Source organism: Ixodes scapularis, unplaced genomic scaffold, assembly GCF_016920785.2.
Source record: "Ixodes scapularis isolate PalLabHiFi unplaced genomic scaffold, ASM1692078v2 PGA_scaffold13__105_contigs__length_92229423, whole genome shotgun sequence".
Classification (NCBI taxonomy): domain Eukaryota; kingdom Metazoa; phylum Arthropoda; class Arachnida; order Ixodida; family Ixodidae; genus Ixodes; species Ixodes scapularis.
Genome location: NW_024609839.1, coordinates 51,161,906 through 51,180,581, shown reverse-complemented (window position 1 = coordinate 51,180,581; position 18,676 = coordinate 51,161,906). Strand labels below are relative to the sequence as shown.

At 44.3% G+C, this 18,676-nt stretch overlaps 1 protein-coding gene across 5 annotated transcripts in view; it reads right to left on the bottom strand.

Annotated features, from left to right (window-relative positions):
* Nucleotides 1-2,484: 2,484 nt before the first annotated feature.
* Nucleotides 2,485-18,676, bottom strand: part of LOC8037163 (transmembrane protein 131) — an 83,685-nt gene continuing 67,493 nt past the window's right edge. For 3 of the 5 annotated variants that reach the window (XM_029966862.3, XM_029966864.4, XM_029966865.4), the window contains 6 exons: nt 18,146-18,244; nt 14,851-15,024; nt 13,055-13,252; nt 11,975-12,246; nt 7,040-7,225; nt 2,485-3,731 (listed from right to left, as the gene is read on the bottom strand). In XM_029966862.3, coding sequence (XP_029822722.2) covers nt 3,561-3,731; nt 7,040-7,225; nt 11,975-12,246; nt 13,055-13,252; nt 14,851-15,024; nt 18,146-18,244 — 1,100 coding nt within the window. In that variant the 3' untranslated portion in view covers nt 2,485-3,560. The remainder of the gene's footprint in view (nt 3,732-7,039; nt 7,226-11,974; nt 12,247-13,054; nt 13,253-14,850; nt 15,025-18,145; nt 18,245-18,676) is intronic. The other 2 variants (XM_029966863.3, XM_040502003.2) reach the window with 1 other exon arrangement.

Genomic DNA, 18,676 nt, shown 5'->3' with positions numbered 1-18,676 from the left:
TCGCTCCCCGCGGAAAGAGTGGCTAGTGGCATCACCTAAACGCGTTTCTTCCACCGTGACCCTGAGACAGACATGTAGGCACCCTACCTCTTTGCCCAGCTTGTTAATGCGTGCGTTGTCCCACAGCAAGGGTAAGGGGACAGCAAAGTTGAAGGGCCCTCGCAACCCCAATCGACCTGTTGCAACCTCTCAAATCCAGGCACACTAATTCGTAACCCATTCATCTCAGATATGCTTTTGATGGACAGGTGCACATTCAGATTCTAAAAGCAAAAATATTTATTTGTAATCATTTGATGCCTGGAAGCATTCTTATCACAGTGAATTTAACCCAAGATTGCGGCAGCAACAAATAATTTTGAGTGGAAAAAAAAAAAAAACTGGGACAGGCCTTGCCATTGTGGTAAACTTCCACCAGGTTGTCTGCACACAGACCGTATTTCAGCATTCTTATGTTACATCAAAGGTTGGCCCGGCATGGACATGTTAAAGGTGTGATTTGATCACGACTATTGTTTATCCGGATTGCTGCCTCCAAGTGCGACTGAACTGCAAAGTAGCAAGACAGTGCCCACAGCCCCTAGGCATTCACAAGTCCAGAATGCAGACCTACATCTGAGTGAGCGGGTGGTCCTACAGACATTCGTTGGATGTTTGTGGGGCATTACAACATACCAGAGATGCCGGCGGAAATGTACGCTGCGGGGGCAGGATTCTACAAACACTGAAAGCTTGGACACGTGGTTAGTCACCGGCACTGTGCCAATCATACCGGTTCTACCCAAAGTCGAACCAAAGGACCGCAAAAGGCAACCTGCAGTGGTGTTTCACAATAATTAAGATCTAGAAGCCAATCAATTTTATACATCTTGAAATGTGCGATTCTCTCCTCGTCGATCGAGGAAGAAGCCATCCGGCGCCTCGACTGTGACGTTCCAAGCAGGCAGATGGAACCTTGTTCGGGATACGTGTAGAGTCCGCTCCGCCCACAGGTGTAATGCGCCTGCTCAAAGTGCCTCCGCTGTCGAGAAAATAGTGCGTCGTCGGCTACACGAGACGTCAACATCGGCAATGTCTGTTTCGGGCAAGAGCGCAGAGAGCGATGCTCGCTGCCGATCAAGTGGGTCGACATCAAGAGGCGGCAAAGGTGCCTGCGTTACTTTGTTTACCGAAATTGCTCTTCTCTCGAAGACATTCTGCTTAATTACACCCATCTTTCGGTGCTGCCAAAGCATGCCAAAGCTCAACTGTAGTGTGCATGAAAACAAAGGTATGGGGAGTTCCCGAAAAACGAGAACAGAGTTTTTCGGCTCGGGTAAACAAACTAATAAGCATCATAGAAAGATAGACTTCCGTGATAATGTGACGCTGGCAGTAGGGATAGAACACGAAAGTTTGAGAACATGATGTCACCTGGATCAAAAGATAATTGAGAAAAACGAAATTTCGCTACGAGCCGACGTCCGGCTAAGCCCCATATCGTCAAAATCAGAAAGGACACTGTATCTATTGTAAGCAGTGATAGAGAGCAGGCGAGCTGGTAATAATTCAACATCTTGTAGACCCCCGAGATGGGGGAACGATAAAAAAACAGACGAAGTCAACAAAATCTCCAAGATTTCGTCGTCTTCGTCCGTTTTTTTATAGTTCCCCATCTCAGGGTCTAGAGGATGTTGCATCTATTTTAGTGAAAAAAAAAAAAAAAAGCTTGTCAGCAAGAAAACAATATCCGCTTCCTTGCCGAGAAGCTTTCTTTTAACAAATACAGGGTGTCACAAAAAAGAAAAATTTACAGGGTTTTTTTTACTGCAAAAATAAACTATGCACTGCCGAACGCTCGTTCTCCACCCAAAGGTAGCGCTAGAGGTCACAACCAGATGCTAAAGTTTCAGCCTGATCCAATACCTTATTCAAAAGTTATAAGTGACTTTCTGAAAAGTTCATTGGAAAAATGGCGGCTGACGGAGGTTTTCGAATACATGGGGCTCTATGGCGCCAGAAACCGAAAACGGGCAAAAATGGGTTCCATTTTCCCATTGAACTTTTCAGAAAATCACTTATAACTTTTGAATAAGGTGTCTGTTCGGGCTGAAACTTTGGCATCTGGTTGTGACCTCTAGCGCTACCTTTGGGCGGAGGATGGGTGTTCGGCAATGCCTAGTTTATTTTTGCGGTAAAAAAAAACCTGTAAATTTTTTTTTGTGACACCCTGTAGATGCTACATGCTCCTACAGTGTCATTTCTTGTTATAACAATATTACGCTTAGGTGGATGTCGGCTCCTAGAGAAATTTCGCTTTCCTCAATTATCAATTTATCAAGGTAACATCATGTTTTGAAACTTTCGCGTTCTATCCCAACTGCCAGCGTCACATTCTCACAGAGTTTGAACTTTCTGTGATGCATAATTTATTTACCCGGGCTGAAAAACACTGCTCACTTTTTTCGGGAACTCCCTGTATATATGAACAACAGTAAACAGATACAAGAGCTCACTCCGATCTTTATTCCTAGGAGCCCACCTCTGAATTCTCTCAGAAGTCGCCCTCTTTCTCAACTTTCCGGGGACTTCTTAAAACAACACACACACACACACACGCACAGGTGGTGGCAGTGTGTACCGGTTAGGCAACCTGCAGCATTTCCAGGGGAAAAAAACCAAGACAACTCTTCTCGAGACAAAAAACTAGGGACTGGTGGTCTAACGAACACAGCAGACCCTGTTTGGGTCCTATGCTTCCAACAACGGCGGCCCCCCGCATCGAAAAGCCCGCAAACGACACAAGCGATGCGGTTTTTAAGTAGTAGGCTTGACGCAGCAAAAGCGTTCTTTCTTGTGCGACGAACCGTCCAAAGAAACGACGACGACGGCATAAAAAAAAAAAGCAGCAAATCTCTTCTTTTGTTGCGAGGATTTTTTTTTCTCCTAAAAAGCCACTACAAGCTTATTCTGAAATAAACACACGCCAAAAAAAAAAAATAAAATACTATGCACGAAATTTTGGCATAACCCTGACTTAGAAGTCAAAGAAGATAAAATAAATATTCTTCTGAAAACAATAACAAAAGACGCTCTAGACGTTTGAGACCTTTCGTTTTTGCCGACGGACGGCCGCGCAACGTGACTCAACACCGCAACAGGGGTCTCTCCAGCCGAGACGCGACCGAAGAAAACCTGACGACTTTCGAGACGGGCACGCAAACGCAAGATCATTTCATCTGGCTCGACGAATAAGTTAACGAAAGAACTGGGTACACTCCAAAAGAGACTGTCGGCGAGTCGACCGTCCCGGCAGAACGTTGGCCTAAGCGTGTCGGGACCAGACTGCAGTTCGTCGCTCAGGGGTCGTTCTAAGGTCGTTGCAAGGTCATCTCAGCCTCGACAGAACGTTGACTTAAACGTTCCAAAGCGAAAACTCCGGGATTAGACGGTGATTCGTCGTTTGGGGACTGTTCTAGGCCTCCGACGGTGCTCAAGGACGTTCAAGGTAGTCCCAAGGTCGCAACATCAAAGGGGAGGATGTGCGTGCGAGGTTTTAGCGAGGGAACCGAGGTGCGTCTTCACAGGGTCTCTTTGTCCTGCCATCCCAGGGGCGGGGTCTGGGACGAGCGGGCGGGGGCTGTCTTCTCCTCTTGAAAGAGGCTGTAGCTCCAGGGGTGCGAAACTCTCGAGGTGGGATGGGCCCAGATGCTGCGCGAAAGGCTGCCGTTTGTGCTCGAGGTACTGGCCAACTACAAAAAACAAAAATGTTGCTTGTAAGAAAAAAAAAAAAAATGGCTGGTGTTTGGTACATTTTAAAGGCACCATAAATATTGTAAACAACTTAATTTTCGCAAAGACCTAATTTTCGCGAATTTCGCGAATCGCCTACAATTTGCGAAAAATAGGTCCTGCGAACAATTCCGGTAAAATGTAGACACATTGGAATCTATATTGAGATCCCAACGAGTCGTGAAAATTAGAACCCGGGAATTATTCCCAAAATTTAAGCTTTTACCTAAATTGCAAAATATTGAGCCCGCAAAAAATACGTTGTTCACAGTATATAGCAGGGGTGGCCAGGCTGACCCGGCCTATGAGCCGCAAACAAAATCAAGAAACTTGTAAGAGCCGCGGGGAGGGAGGGGGAGGGGGGGGGGAGGCTATGAATGATGTCAACTCGGGCTTCCGCGACCTTCAACAAGAAACGGTAGGGAGCATCCTTTATCTAAAGGGGACAACTATCACCGGCGAGTGACAAAGGCCGCGAGACTTAACATTTCCTCGCCCTCAAGCCAACGTGCATGCATGGTTCGACAGTCCCTGTCCTTGATGCCTTTCCTCCTAGGGTCCGGCAAACTCCCTCGAACAATTAAAGAAACATACAAGTGAAAAGCGGTTCGACTTTAAGTATGGGGGCACAAGGCTGCCAAACCACAAGCTGTTCTTTGTTCTGAAATCCTTGGGAAACGCGGAAAGGGCGGAAGGAGAGGGCGGGGGGGGGGGGGGGGGGGGGGGGGGTTCCCTTACGAGCGATGCACAACGAGCCGCACTTGGACCAGCGAAGAGCCGCGATTTGGCCACCCCTGGTATATAGCATTTCTCATTTCCAAGTCCCTTGTGATGCATTGACGTCACCCAACGTCATGGTGTCGTGCGAGGCAACACCATAATGGCATGCGATAATCGTCACACTGATGACGTCATATGAACACTTTGACGGCATCGCAGTGTTCACGGGATGATGTCGTGGTTGACCTCACATGAACAGTGATGTCACCATCGATGTTACATCCCACAGACACGTAGGTGCAAACAGCTAGCCCTACAAATGCCACCCATTTAAAAATGGACAGGCCTGTTGCCACGTTTAACCATAAGGCCACTTAGAAGTCTAGCACTTTGGCGAGACTACTAAATTCGTGAACCAAGAGATCGAAACTAGCTCTGTGCACCCCCCTTTATCACAGGTTCACTTATAACAAGGCTCTGTTGTAACAAACACTACTGGAGAACACAATATCCATTTTTAGTTTTGCCACACATGCAAGCTCATTCAATTCTCACAAACTCCCGATGTAGCACATACATAGTTTTATTAGATTTATTCAAATAAGCAGTGCTCTGTGTCAAAGTAATTGACGCAATAAGGGCATGGTGGGGGGGGAAAGGGGGGGAGGGGAGGCAGGTCCATGCAGATTGAAGTGCACCAAGAACAATTACGTTCATACAAACATGAAAAAAAAAAAAAAAAAACTCATGGGAAAGGGTTACATTTTTACACTGTTTCCCCAAATTCCCGAGGGGAAAAAAAGGTGAATACAGTCGAACCTCGATATAACGAACTTCAATGTAACGAAATCCTCGATTTAACAAAGTATTTTATTTTTCATAATTTCTTGCCCATAGACCCCATGTATTTTTAGTCTTGCCTTCACTTGCCAACATAACAGTTTTGTTATGTTGGCACTTGCCAACATAACAGTTTTGTGAGTTTGTATGTGTGTGTGTATTGTGTGCGTGCACATTTTTTTTTCTTTTCATCTCTTTATCTTCTTTCTTCGTATCTTTGCTATCTTTGTCTATACTATTTCTTTTTATTTCCTTTTCTTTTTTTAATTTCATCTTCTTTCACAGCGTAGCAAGCCGGCACAAAGCGCTGGCTGACCTCGCTGTCTTCCTTTCAATAAATGCTAATTTCTCTCTCTAGTCCCTATATAACGAAGTCTATTTTGCTGCTATTTCAATATAACGAAGCGCCATTGTCATAGAAGGCAATAAATAAATAAACTCTAAAAAACAACTTCGCAAAAAAATTGTGGTTAAAAAAAAAAAATTATGCGCAAACGCGAGCGCTTGATAGGTTACTTCACGGGGACAGGCCTTCCAACGTTCCTAGGCTGCCCGAGGATGCGGCGCCGGTAGCGCCGGCGAGGCATGCGGCAAAGCGGATTCCGCGAGGCTGGCCAGAAAATGCCGAGCAAAAAGTTAACACGGCGTAACAGCATCACCACTGACATTCACTGATCATCATAGTACCGCTGTGCCGCGGGTAGCGCAAGAGCCAACTTCAGCGGGGGAGCGACGTGATGGTGCGACCGCACGGGCAGTGCCAGACCGAAAAGACCGATTATAGTCTTGCGACCGTGATGTAAAGCAAAGGCGCAAGCACACTGTGGGCGCAAGGGGGCAAGTAAACTGTGCAGGCAAGAGTGCTGTGTAGGTTGGAAACATTGGCACCGCCTAAACTAAACAGCTTTATTTTTCGACCGGGCGGTGCACTCACGTGCTTGCTGCCATAAGGAAACGTAAAGTTCTTTCTTTGGATGAGAAAGCAAACGTTTTGGACGCCATCCTGAAGAAACTGCCGAGATCACGAGCACTCGGGAAGTGCTCGACGCAATGGACGTACTGAGGAGGTACACGGCGTCGCATGGGCAGCAAGATGCCGTGCAAGCGCTCTGGGCGCTCGAACGCCGTATGGCCGTATGACGCCGCCGACGCCGCTGCTACTGTCGGACAAGGCGCAAGCAAAACTCGCGGACTACTTTGCCCCTAAATAAATGTCATTTTCGGTGAGTTTTCATACCCGTAAAATGTTTGGGAAATTTTTTTTTTTTTCGCATACTAAAGCCAAATTTCGATTTAGCGAAATTTCAATGTAACGAAGTAATTTGCGAATTTTACCGACTTCGTTACATCGAGGTTCAACTGTATTCCTATATTTCCCTGGGGAAGATACTTTTCCAAAAAAGACTCAAAATTTAAAAAAAAACTTCCGTTTTTTTTTTTTTTTTTTTTTTTTTCAAAAATGTTTTTATTAAAATTTATTTGCAAAATTTTTCAGGGGAAAGGAAAACCTCCTCAAAATTTCCTGAAAATTCCCAAAGTAAAAACCATTTTGCGAATTTCCCTAAAATTCCCTAGGTAAAAAAAAAGATCCACAAACTTCCCGAGAAGTTTCACAGGACAAGGGACAAGTCTCAACAAATTCCCTAAAAATTCGCCAATCGTTGCAGGCAAGCAATCGATGGCTACGGGAAAGTGCAGTTGCACTCACGTCGAAGCAGGCGGCCGGGTCCACGCTGGCGTCGGGAGAGTCTATGCCCAGGGAGGAAACAACGTCGGCCATCGAGTCCGTCGGAGACTCCACGGGGCTGGCGGGAGAGAGGGCTCCGCTCGCCGGACTACTCCACCAGTGAGAGCCCCACACGGAGCTCGACGACGAGGAGTCCCAGTAGCTGTCCTGAAAGTTTGAAGTGTAAAAGACATTGACACTGGTACACTCGACTATCGCTAGGCTGCAATTTTCTGTCGCTTCTTATAAGGAAAATTGGCTGATGTTTCTCTGTGTTCATTTATTTTTAAAAAATATGTGTATATCACAAATTATTTTCATAGCCGCTACAAACCAGGGTGTCGAACCGGAACCGAACCGAACCGAAAACCGGAACAGAACCGTTATTTTTAGCCGAACCGGAACTGAACCGAACCGAAATATTCGCCGCCATCTTGGAACTGAACCGGAACGGAACCGGAAAAAAATATAACGGTAACCGGTTCACAACGGTTCACGGTAATTTTTTTTTTGTTAAAATTACAAATTTATTATTTGGGAATAAAAAATTGGCACGTTAATTCCTCTAAGTATTGATCAAATCGTCATATACAGAATTCCAATGTATAATAAATCCTGGTTTTTTGCGGCGCTTTCTTATCGGCACTATGAATAGCCATGTGTCACATCGTCACGTGACGTCATAATGTCAAGACATGCTGTCAAGTAATGTCACATCACGTGACCCCGTGACGTCACGTGACTCACCGCGTAAAGTCGATTCAAATTGGGGACGTCGCTAGATCTATTAACGTTGTTGATACCGTGACGTCACATGACATCACAACTTCGCACTGAGAGTCCCATGACACCATGATGTACCCGATTGTCATGATCCCGAGTCAAATGCTCTGGTTCATGACAATCAGTATCGCCAAACATTCGGGTAACGGCTCGTGTTTAACTCAAAGATTATGATGGGCCCGAGTCCCACTAGAGCTAGAAGCAGAAGCAAACGAAAGCGACAAGCCTCAAACACATGCAGCATGTTCGCGATGGTACGTTTATACGGCTTTGAGTTGTTCGGTGCTCGCGAAGTTAGCAGGAGTGTTTACAAGCCTGCAAATGGTACCATCGTGTGCATGATACTCGTGTTTAAGCATAGCCTTCTTTATTCTACGAAGCCTGTCAAATCGCGAAATACTCTGGTTTAAGGCTAGCCGCTGTCGTTTGTTTCTGTTTGTCGCTTTAGTGGGGCTCGGGCCCCATTATAGCCCAACTAAAACTATATCTGAAGATTAGCCCATGCTTCGCTTTGCCAACCCTGCTTATGACTATGATAAACACTGACGCTGCATGTATTAGGATCAGATCACGTGGCTGATAGTTCTAATTGCGAGTTGAGGAGGGGAAAGCTGTTTCATTTCTTTCTTTCGACTGTCTCTCATTTCTCGGAGGAACAAACTAATGGATGCTTTTGCAAGTTATCAACGTCAGGGATTACAACTTGGCGGTATTTATTGAACTGAAGGTAAAAAAAAATGCTGCACGGCCCATTTTACATGTATGCACACCATTGAGGCTCCCAAACATGTTTTCGTTATTGCTGAACTGCCTCAGAAAGTTGTACCGAGAATAGAAGTGTTAAAGGGTCTAAATGTGACGTATTAGTCCGACGTTACATGGAACTATTAGTGTGTACGTGAGGGATAGCTGAAAAGAAAGATCCTAGTGGTCTCACGGGGATAGCCAAACGTTGGCAGCCGCTCTAAGTGTCACAGGAGTGTCGTTCTCAAGTTCTCCAAGTTTCGACCGCCCTGTAGTTTGTTTAACCTTCACAGTTTGGTGCAAAGTAAAAGCAAGAAAAAATTACTGTTAACGAGTGACACAAATATAATTGTCGAGTGAACACCACTCAATACGGAGCAGGCAATCCCTGAGGAATAAAAAGTATCTTGAGGAGCAACTAAAAAAAAGGGAGTGGGGAGGGGGGTAGTTTTGAAGCATTCTGTGTCGTAAAGATTCCTCTACCGCGCACTTTCGGCGCAGACTAGAAAGCGTGGCCTCGAAACGATAGTGACAGATGGGTAGTTGGTAACACTTTTATTTGTAAAAACACTCTTGCCAGAAAGAACGTTTTCGCCGCGCCAGATACTCGCGCCGTGTCTAACGACGATGCACCAACAAGAAAAATGTGTGCCTCTCAAATACATAGCTTGCACTGAGCGCGAAAATTTTGCAGCGTGCATTTTGCCCCATCGGATTTGATATTCTCAGCAAGAACAACTCGCAATGACAACCAGTATCTAGTGCGATTACGTCACGTGCAAACCATGTTAAATACTTCAGCTTTCTGGTGAAGTGCGACGTTCGCAACACTAGCAGTAGACGTCCAAGGTGTAAAGTTGTGTAGTATTTATAGCAGTCTCGCGATGATATACGGCAGCCTAATGAAATCTTGCAGCACATGACTGATAAAGAACACAGTCGTGAAGTAAGGTCCCAAAACAAGTGCACGTAAAACCTAAGATAACATTAGTAGTATCTCGCGACGTTTCGAGCTGAGGCAAGCTAATGCCCAAACGTGATTTATATTAGGATTCTAAGAATCTTCGTTTGCCCTTCGCGCAATTTATGTTTAATTAGGAATATCATTTTATGCATTTCTATGCATCTCTTTTTGCAGTAAAGCGTTGTGTAAGGGATTATTTAGAAAAAATTGCGTGTCATCTCCTTATTTCTGCACATTTCGTGTATTTGCCTTGCGATATATCATGTGACCACAGTGTTTTTTGGCATACCCTGCAACCCAGTATTTTACACTGCAAAACAGCTAACAAAAGCACGTTGCCGAAGTCTCAACAGCTGGCGTATTTTCGAGTATCGTCCTTCCGTGTCGGTCTCAGGCGGTTATGTGAACTTCATAAAGTCAAATTTATCGATGATAATACAAATATACTTAATTCCTGTCTGAAGATTTGGCAGCATAAATAGAAGATCCTCACCTCAAAGATATATATGTAAATGCACTTTTAAAATATCTGAAAGATGTTCTGCAAATCTTTTTCGGCGCTTTTATCCTCTATAGACACGTTATAGGTGATTTGGAAAAGCTTTAAATAATGTTGTTGTTATTTTTATTTTGAAGCTAATTTAAATAACTATATGTGTTCCTCACGCATATATAACTTCTCAAATATATAGAAGTTTATTATTGCGTTTTCTATGTGTTTTTATTATCGCCTTTTTTTACTGGAACGAATGATGGAACTAATGCGATTGCACACTTAAACTCTCAGAAAGTGTCCAATTAAGTAGCTTCCGAATTGAGTAGAGCATGAAATCCCACTTTGTTCTATTTGACAAAAATCATCAATTAGAGAGGGTGATGCTTATTTGCAAATTAAATTGACCGGCATTTTGCAAAGAGCAAACCTCAGAACCAGGCTATGCCAGTTTATCCAATATAGAAAATGTTTGCATGGGTAAGCACTGTTTTAGGTCAGATTCGATCTCAGTACGAAGGTGCTCATAGGTTAGAGTGAACAATTTCAGCCACTCCTTTTCGCATGATTCGTCGCCCGCATCATGGTGCTGAGAGCAAACAATGCTAGTTAGAAAAAACAAGCATTGCGATTGTCGCTTAGTGTTTTTATAAAATATAGAGTGGAAGGACTTGTCCCGTGACTTTCGTGACATTTTTAAAATTATATTGCCATAAGATCAGTCGTCTCGTCGTCATATATATATTGTAAAATGTATTCCGTAAAACACATTTTATGGTATATATGGCCACGAGGTGCCCATTTCTCTGATTTTATTCACTGTAATTAATTTCTTAGTTCAAGGGCAAAACCACGATTCAACATCTAATACTGCGATACAAAGTTGTACCTGTCACGGGTATTTTAGGCAACCTACTTCACTTCGCGAAAACATTTCGATTCAGGTACAATGTATGTGACTCTGGTAAACGAAGGGAGGTTGAGTCGTATAAACACGACGTTTGGTATGTTAATGGAGATTTTCCTTTCTTTTGTGTGGGTATAAATAACAGAATTTTATAATTTTTGTACCTGAAAATAAAACTGGATTGAACAAACGATAAAAAAAAGAAAACTATATACTGTAAACGACTTATTTTTCGTGGGCTCAATATTTCGCGATTTAGGTCAAAGCTGAAGTTTTGGAATAATTCGTGGGTTGTAATTTTCTCGACGCGGTGGAATCTCACTATAAATTTCAATCTGTTTACATTTTACCGAAATTGTTCGCGGGACCCATTTTTCGCGAATTGTAGGCGATTTGCGAAATTCTCAAAAATAGGTCCTCGCAAAAATCAGATTGTTTACAGCAGTTAGTTTCATGGCCTAAATAGTGCCTCTTGACAGAACAACGCAGAAAATATATTCTCAATTTAGCGGTTCAAACCGGTTCGAACCGGTTTGAACCGTTATTTTTGCGCCCCGGAACTGAACCGGAACTGAACCGAAAGCCGTGAACCCGAACCCGAACCGAACCGATAAAAATATCGGTTCGACACTCTGCTACAAACTGACTATCAAGCAAATAAAAGTTGAAGTATAATTTACAACTCGTACGCATCCTTATGACGCCTCAGGCTCGCCATAATGGAAGTGCTTGAAAATAACGAAAAACGAGCCCAAACACGGGTCACAGTTCGACCACCCTTTAACGTAATCGTCCAGAGAATTTCATTCTATTTTTACCCCGCTACGACAAAAAAATGAACTGAAATGTTTCTGCCACAAGAAAGGCAAGTACAAGCTCTCGCTCCTGTCGCAAGACGCAACCAAAAACGACCATCAGCGTAGTTTCAAGCACTCCCTTCCAGCTCTAATCTGAATACAACAAGAACACTGCGACGACCAACAAAACAAAGGACAACGGGGCTCCGTGTGTAAAGGCTCCACTCACAAAAGACTCCGACGATCCGAAGGCCGGCTGGTTCCCTCCCGAGGACCACCGACCCGTGACACCAGGCAGTTCGTTCCTGTGGGCGTGCGCCAGCGACCACTGCGGCTTGGCGGGTAGCCCCGGCGGCGCGTGGCCGCTGCCGTTGCTCGACGTTGCCGGCGATCTCCACGGCGTAAAGCCCGGGTGGCGCGGTGGTGCGGCGGTCCAGGGCGAGAACGCGCCCTCCGTAGACGGCAGTCTCAGTCCCGAGGGCGAAAACGAGGCGCACATGTCTGCGGGCAGAAAGACGGCGTTGAGTCCTTCGGGGTCCGCCTTGATGGAACTGCCAAGTTTACTCTTAAAAACATTGGCCACAAAAACTTTGGTCGTACTCAATGAAATGATCGTACTTAGAAATGTGCTTTTGGGTCGGCAAATCTTGGTAGCACGATCGCTTATGTACCGAGACTTGTACCACGACTTCCGACTGGAACGCAGTTGGCTTGTCGCTATAGTCACATGATTGCTCATGTCTGCCAATGGCAGTAAGGTACACCTGTGAGAGCGTTGCTGCAGTGGTGACATCATACAGTGCAATCCACTCATAACAATAATAAGAAACCCCGAACATTCAACAGTTAAGACCAACTTTTTGCTGTATCTGGACTAGAAACCGAGTGTTTCTAGTCTAGAAACTCTAGAAACTGATCGTTATAAGCAGTACATCAGTGTATCTGATATCGTTATAAGTGGATTGCACTTTATACGAAAAGGACGTCACCAGGTCTCGTGACTCATAACGTCGTAGGTCATGTGCCCTGACAACATCATTTCCTCAACGCTTTTGCATCTTATGTTTTCGTCGAGTCGCAAATATACTCTACATAAAAATCAAGATCAGGATGGGAGTGAGGTGCCAGTCGCGAGGAAACACTGCAGCAGCGGTGGCACCATATACAGAAATGACGTCCCCGGGTCTAATGACTGACGACGTCGTAGGTCACGTGACCCGACCTCGTTTCTGCGACGTTTTTGTCTTGACAGAGTTGCCCTCACCAAAAATATACACTACGTTAAAAGATGAGCAAATGGGCTGCTCACTTCTGAGCACAGGGGCAATCTCCTGCTTGGGGTCTGTCCCGGCAGAGCAGGTGTCCCCCACCATGGAAAAGGTGGGGTCAACCAGCGGTGCCGGGTGGGGCAGCGGTCCGTTCAGGGGCAGCTCCCAGGAATGGCTGGGCAGCGCAGGCTTTGTCTTCGGCTCTCCCACCAATCCGGGGGGCCTTTGGCCCACCACACCTACGTTTGTCACGCCAAACAAGGAAAAAAACAGTTAAAACAAAAACACTTGAGAAAAAAAAAAATGAATTAAGTGTTTTTATGCAACACAAGTCACAAAAAAAAACCCGAGAAAAAAAGCCTGGCCGTAACTTGTATGTTACAATACAACATTTTTCCAAAACAACTTTTTTTTTTTTATGGTTCCCTCCTGTTAAAAAAGCCCAATATTTAGGTTGTAAGACTCATTTTGAGTATTGCTAGATGCCTTTGTTTCTGGCCGACGTGTCCCAATAGAGGCATCCGTCGGAATCATTCCTCACTCAAAATGAGTCTCGCAATGTAAATATGGCATACAGTGAAACCCGTTTAGAACAAACCCACGTACAGCGAATTATTGTCAATATGGAATTCACAAAAATTTTAAATAAAAATGCATATAAAAAGTACTTTTTATAACGAACAACATATTGGCTATATCGAACTTTTTCCCTTCGGGAAGGCTTCCAAAAACGCGCAAACAATTGTCTTCTAGCCTGTCCCTTTCCCCAAAAAAAGTAGAAAAGAAAGAAAATTCCAAAAGCTCAAGTTGCAAACGAAATTGAGCGAAGAGAAGCGATTCAGAAGGGGAAAAAGCAAAAAAAATACACTCTGCACGCACGCACAAAAAAAAAAAAAATTCTAAAGCGTTTGCTTACGAAGAAAATTCAGAAAAAAATGAACTAAAAAACAAAAACACTCTGCACGCATGGAAAAAAAAAAGTGCAGCGCGTTGTTACAAGGCGGAAGTGAAGAGATGAGAAACAAAGAGAAACTCTCGCCTTACAACGAAAGCATTGTGGAAGTTTGTTGTAAATGGTTTTTGCTATATCAAACTACTTGCTATATCGAACTGATCGTAGTGTTTCTTGCTGTTCATTATAAACGGGTTTGACTGTAGTAATTATTTTTTCTTCTTTGTCGGTAAACTTTGTTTTGAGACCTGGATTTCTATGTAATCTAAGCACTTAAAAAATAATTTTTTTGGGGGAGCTCTGTGTTTCTAGAGGCGATTCCGACTTGCTTCTAGTTTGGGTGGATGTGCAGGAACATCGTAATCATTACTATCTTAAAATCTGTCTCAAAACAAAAACATATTGCCCTAAATATTTTTTTATTTTTACGTCGGTAGTTGGCTAGCATTTGTTTCCAGCAAAAAAATGCTTATGTACGAATACGAAAACCCACTCATAGCAGAGGCACTGCTCGCCCTCTCCTCGTCACTTTTTATACACGTCCTCATCATTTCTTATACATTTCTTATATATATAGGTAGGTAGTTTCCATCAGAACATGTGAAACATAAATTTCTGCAGCTAACACAGAATGTGGCCAAGGTAATTCTCTATACCAAAATGTGACCAGCAGTGGGCGTGCCAGACGCAAGCTTTCACTGCTCAGTCCCATAACACAAACTGCACTTCCGAGTAAAATTATTTCGGCAGCATCTCTCTGCTTCCTTTCGTGCCAATTCTTGAGCAGAGAACGATCTCTGGACGCGCGACACGGCAAGCACGATCAGTTGGGCCGATCTTCCGGAGACCAATCAGGGAAGCTAAACGCGCTGTGCGGCCACTAACCCGGATTGCGGCTCGAGGCCAAACCGGAAGAAGCCGATCCGATGGCACCGGTGGGCTTGGTTAGTCCGCCGCCGGCTACGGCGGCGGAGTAGCTGGTGGGTCGGCTGGTCTTCGGTTCCTTGTGCTGAAGAGCAAAGCTTTCCGTCTGCCTGGCTATTTCCGCAAGTGCTTCGTCTGCAGCAGAGAAGAAACAACGAAAAAAGCATGCATTGACTACAAGCCTAGCTTCAAACTTGCAAAATTAAAAAATGCCAGGCCAAACCAGACACTGTAAAAAATCTGGCGCCCAGTAGAGCCGCCAATAGGCTACGCTTCAAGCTAACGACATTTCAGCCTCCTTGGCGTTTACAGTAAACTTTCGTTAGTTCGACATCAATTAATTCGACTTTTTGTTTAATTCAATCGTGTTCAAAAGTCCCGGCGAGCGCCCATACATTTCTATAGGAGCTCACATTGCATGGTACCACGGCAGAAAAACCACCAACGTACCGCGAAACATGGGCCCTTTGCTGCAAAGTTGAATGTGCGCAAATATGCGCCTGCTCCTCTACGCCATTGAGATGGACCTTAGCGAATGACAGGAGCCAGCGCAACCAATCTGGCGTGGAGTAGCATAGCACGTGGTCGGGCACGCATGAGCCAGCGCGCGCTCTTCGAAGCGTTTTTTTGTAGCATTGTGTGCGCTCCATGTTGCGCACCGAAAAACATAAATTTCCTTTTCTTTTTTTTTGTTGTTGACGATCTAGTTGCTCGGCGCCAAAGTCGGCTCGAAACCGAAGCTTTCTCAGCGCGCGCTCTGAAAGTGCTTCTCTGTAACATCGTGTGTGGTCCATCTTGCGCGTCGGAAAACACAAATTTTCTTTTCCATTTCTTCCTTTTTTTTTTTGTCGCAGAGTTGATTTTGGACTAACGCCAAAGTCACTTTTTTTTTTTTTTTTTGTAGTGCAGAATTTTTTGGGGAGGTGATGTTTAGTTATGCTGCTCTTGGAAGCATAGTTTTGGACACGACGCGTTTAAAGAGGTATTCACACAAGGGAGAAATCCCCGGGATTTCTCCATCGTGTGAATGGAGAATGGAGACGGGCATTAGACCATCCGTGAGTACTTTGGACAATAAAAGGAAGTTAATTTTAACCGTTTTTCTGTCCTTTTTTTAATTTAATCATTCGGATAATTTGACCAAATTTCAAGGTCCCGTCGAAGTCGAATTAACGAAAGTTTACTGTACAATCACTCTTGACGGATGTCTGAAGCTTTAACGGAAATCACAGGAAATGGTTTTCCGTCCTCTTGAAATGCTAAAGGGATTTTGAACTTAAGGGGGGACACTGGCTAGAGGTCGAACTTCTTAACTACTCAAGTGATTGGAATGAAATTTAGAGGGGAGACTTAACGTCAGATGTAGGTGTACTGTGCAAACTTTCAGCTCTCCAGGACAACTTTACATACCTGCATAAGACGATGTGTCACTCTTTAAGAAATCTATGATATGCAAATGAAGCTATTAACCACCATTTTGACTGCTAGAATATAAAGTGGGGGATGTGGCACTTCGGGCTATCTAGATTTTATAACTCAAATGTAAATATTTCAGGAAGCGTTATTACCTCAAAATATGAGATGCAAATCTGTCTTATGTCAATTTTTGAAAACTTAGTTTTTTTATCACTGAGGACTTCAACTTAAAACAAAATAAAGTAGATAGCCCGATTCCCCAGTAAATTTCAGTTCAGAAACATCTTGATTGTGGTATCGGAAGACTTTCACTTTCGAGCAAAAGATTCCTTCGTATGAAATTTGCAGTAAAAAGTGGCTCAGAGAAAAATGCATTCAAACATTGAACTCCTTTACTTTGTTACTGCCTCACAATGTGTTGAAAATATTTTATAGCAACAAAAATATTGAGCGTATGGTTATCAAATTTGGTGTAAGGGCATATAATTAGTTTCTAAAACTGAAATCGTCAAAATTAGAAAATGAATTTTTTCAAAAAAATTTAAAATTTAGGCTTATGTCCCCCCTTAACATTTTATTGTCTTATAATAAGTGGCGCATGATCTTTCCACGAGCCAGCAGCAGGCGATGTGCAGGAACACACGCAACAAAATTGACGTCATATTCCTCCATTCATGCTTAAGATTACAGTGAAATGTTTGAACTCTGGGCAAAAGGAGAATAATGACAGGCTTTTCATCTCCACAAGTGAAAGCTACGTGCTTGTTAGACCAATCGATCACCTACCTTTTTCACTAGACCCACTATGGAGATGACAAGCCTGTCTTTGTTCTCCTTTTCCCTGGAGCACACACATTTCACTGCCATCTGAAGCGTGAATGGGGGCTATGACGTCAATTTCATTGCGTGTGCTCGTGCACACCGGCGGCGGCTCGCTCGGGGAAAGTTCTTGCAACATTTATTATAGACACTGAAGCATGGTTCAGCATCCTTTAAAGGTGGTCTTTAATGTACAGTGATTTGCAAAGGTTCACCATACATCCCAAAGCTAATAGAATCTTTATGAAGCCAGTTTTTCACCATAAATAAATCACAGACCTAAAAGCAAACAAAATCTGGCCATAATTTGTCAACATTTTAGCTAAATACTTTTAATCTATTGACTCTAGGGGAAAAAAGGAAAGCTTTAGGATACAGCTCCGCTGTTGCTGGAAACAACACTACCAATTTTACCGATATTCGTTCATGCAAACCTTATCAAAAACTTCCGTAAGGCAACGCCACCTTATATAAAAAAAACTAAGCTGAGAAAGTCGCATTCTAAGTTTCTTTTATGTTCAAACTTTTACTACTTAATTCATAGAAAAAAAGAAAGCTTTAGGATACAATTCAGTTATTGCTCAATCCAAAAAAAAAAAATTGCAGAGCCCTTCCACTTTATGTGAAGATGGAGGACCAGCGAAGCTGTTATTTTTACGTCTAGGACGACTTCAAGGACGACCTCGGGGATGACACCTAGGACGACCTCAAGGACAATCTCGAAGATGACGTCTAGGACGACCTCAAGGACGACCTTCCTTGAGATTGTCCTTGAGGTTGTTCCGAAGCATGTGAAAGAGCATGTCTTTGCACGCGCTCGTGACGCTGACTGTGCTATGGCAACATTTTGTTCTCGACGATTTATTTGTATTTTTCCTGTGAAAATCTGCTGTCAGCATCGGGTACTACAAAGAATGGCATCACACTAAACAGAAGGACTTCGAGGCACCCTAGGCAAACCCAGCCCAAAGGAAAATTTGGGCGAGACACTGTGCAAGCGGTAAGAACAGTTCGTGCTCACCGTGCCCGCTTCCCCGCGGCGGCGAGTCCCAGACGGGTGGCGGCGACCCCCTCCTCGAGTTGGGCTCGCTGTCGTTGTCGAAGGACAGGGACCGCCCTGCTGCGACGGATGCAAAAACACCACGTTTCACCTCTCGACACCAACGAAACTACAGCGCTTAGAACGCCTCTTCGACCAATGCTTTCGCCGCGCGTCCTCGATTTCTACTCGACGACGTCATATAGGAACACTGCGTTGTCACCTACCGCGATCACGGTGGCGGACGCCCGTTCTGCCACGGGTCGCCCTCCAGCCACATGCTTCGCGGAAGCTTTGGAAGCTGGGAGTCTGAACGCCGCGAAGACGATGACGACGCTCGCCTTTCCTTGTGCCCTTCGCCGCAGCTTCCGTGACCAAACACCAGGATTGCGACGTCCGACAGAAAGACACACCGCCTCCCGTGACATTACTTGCTGCCACTTTGGGACCGCTTTCGACGCAGAAACGGAAGAGGACGCTATACACTCAAATCGGAGACACGTTCCAGGCGCT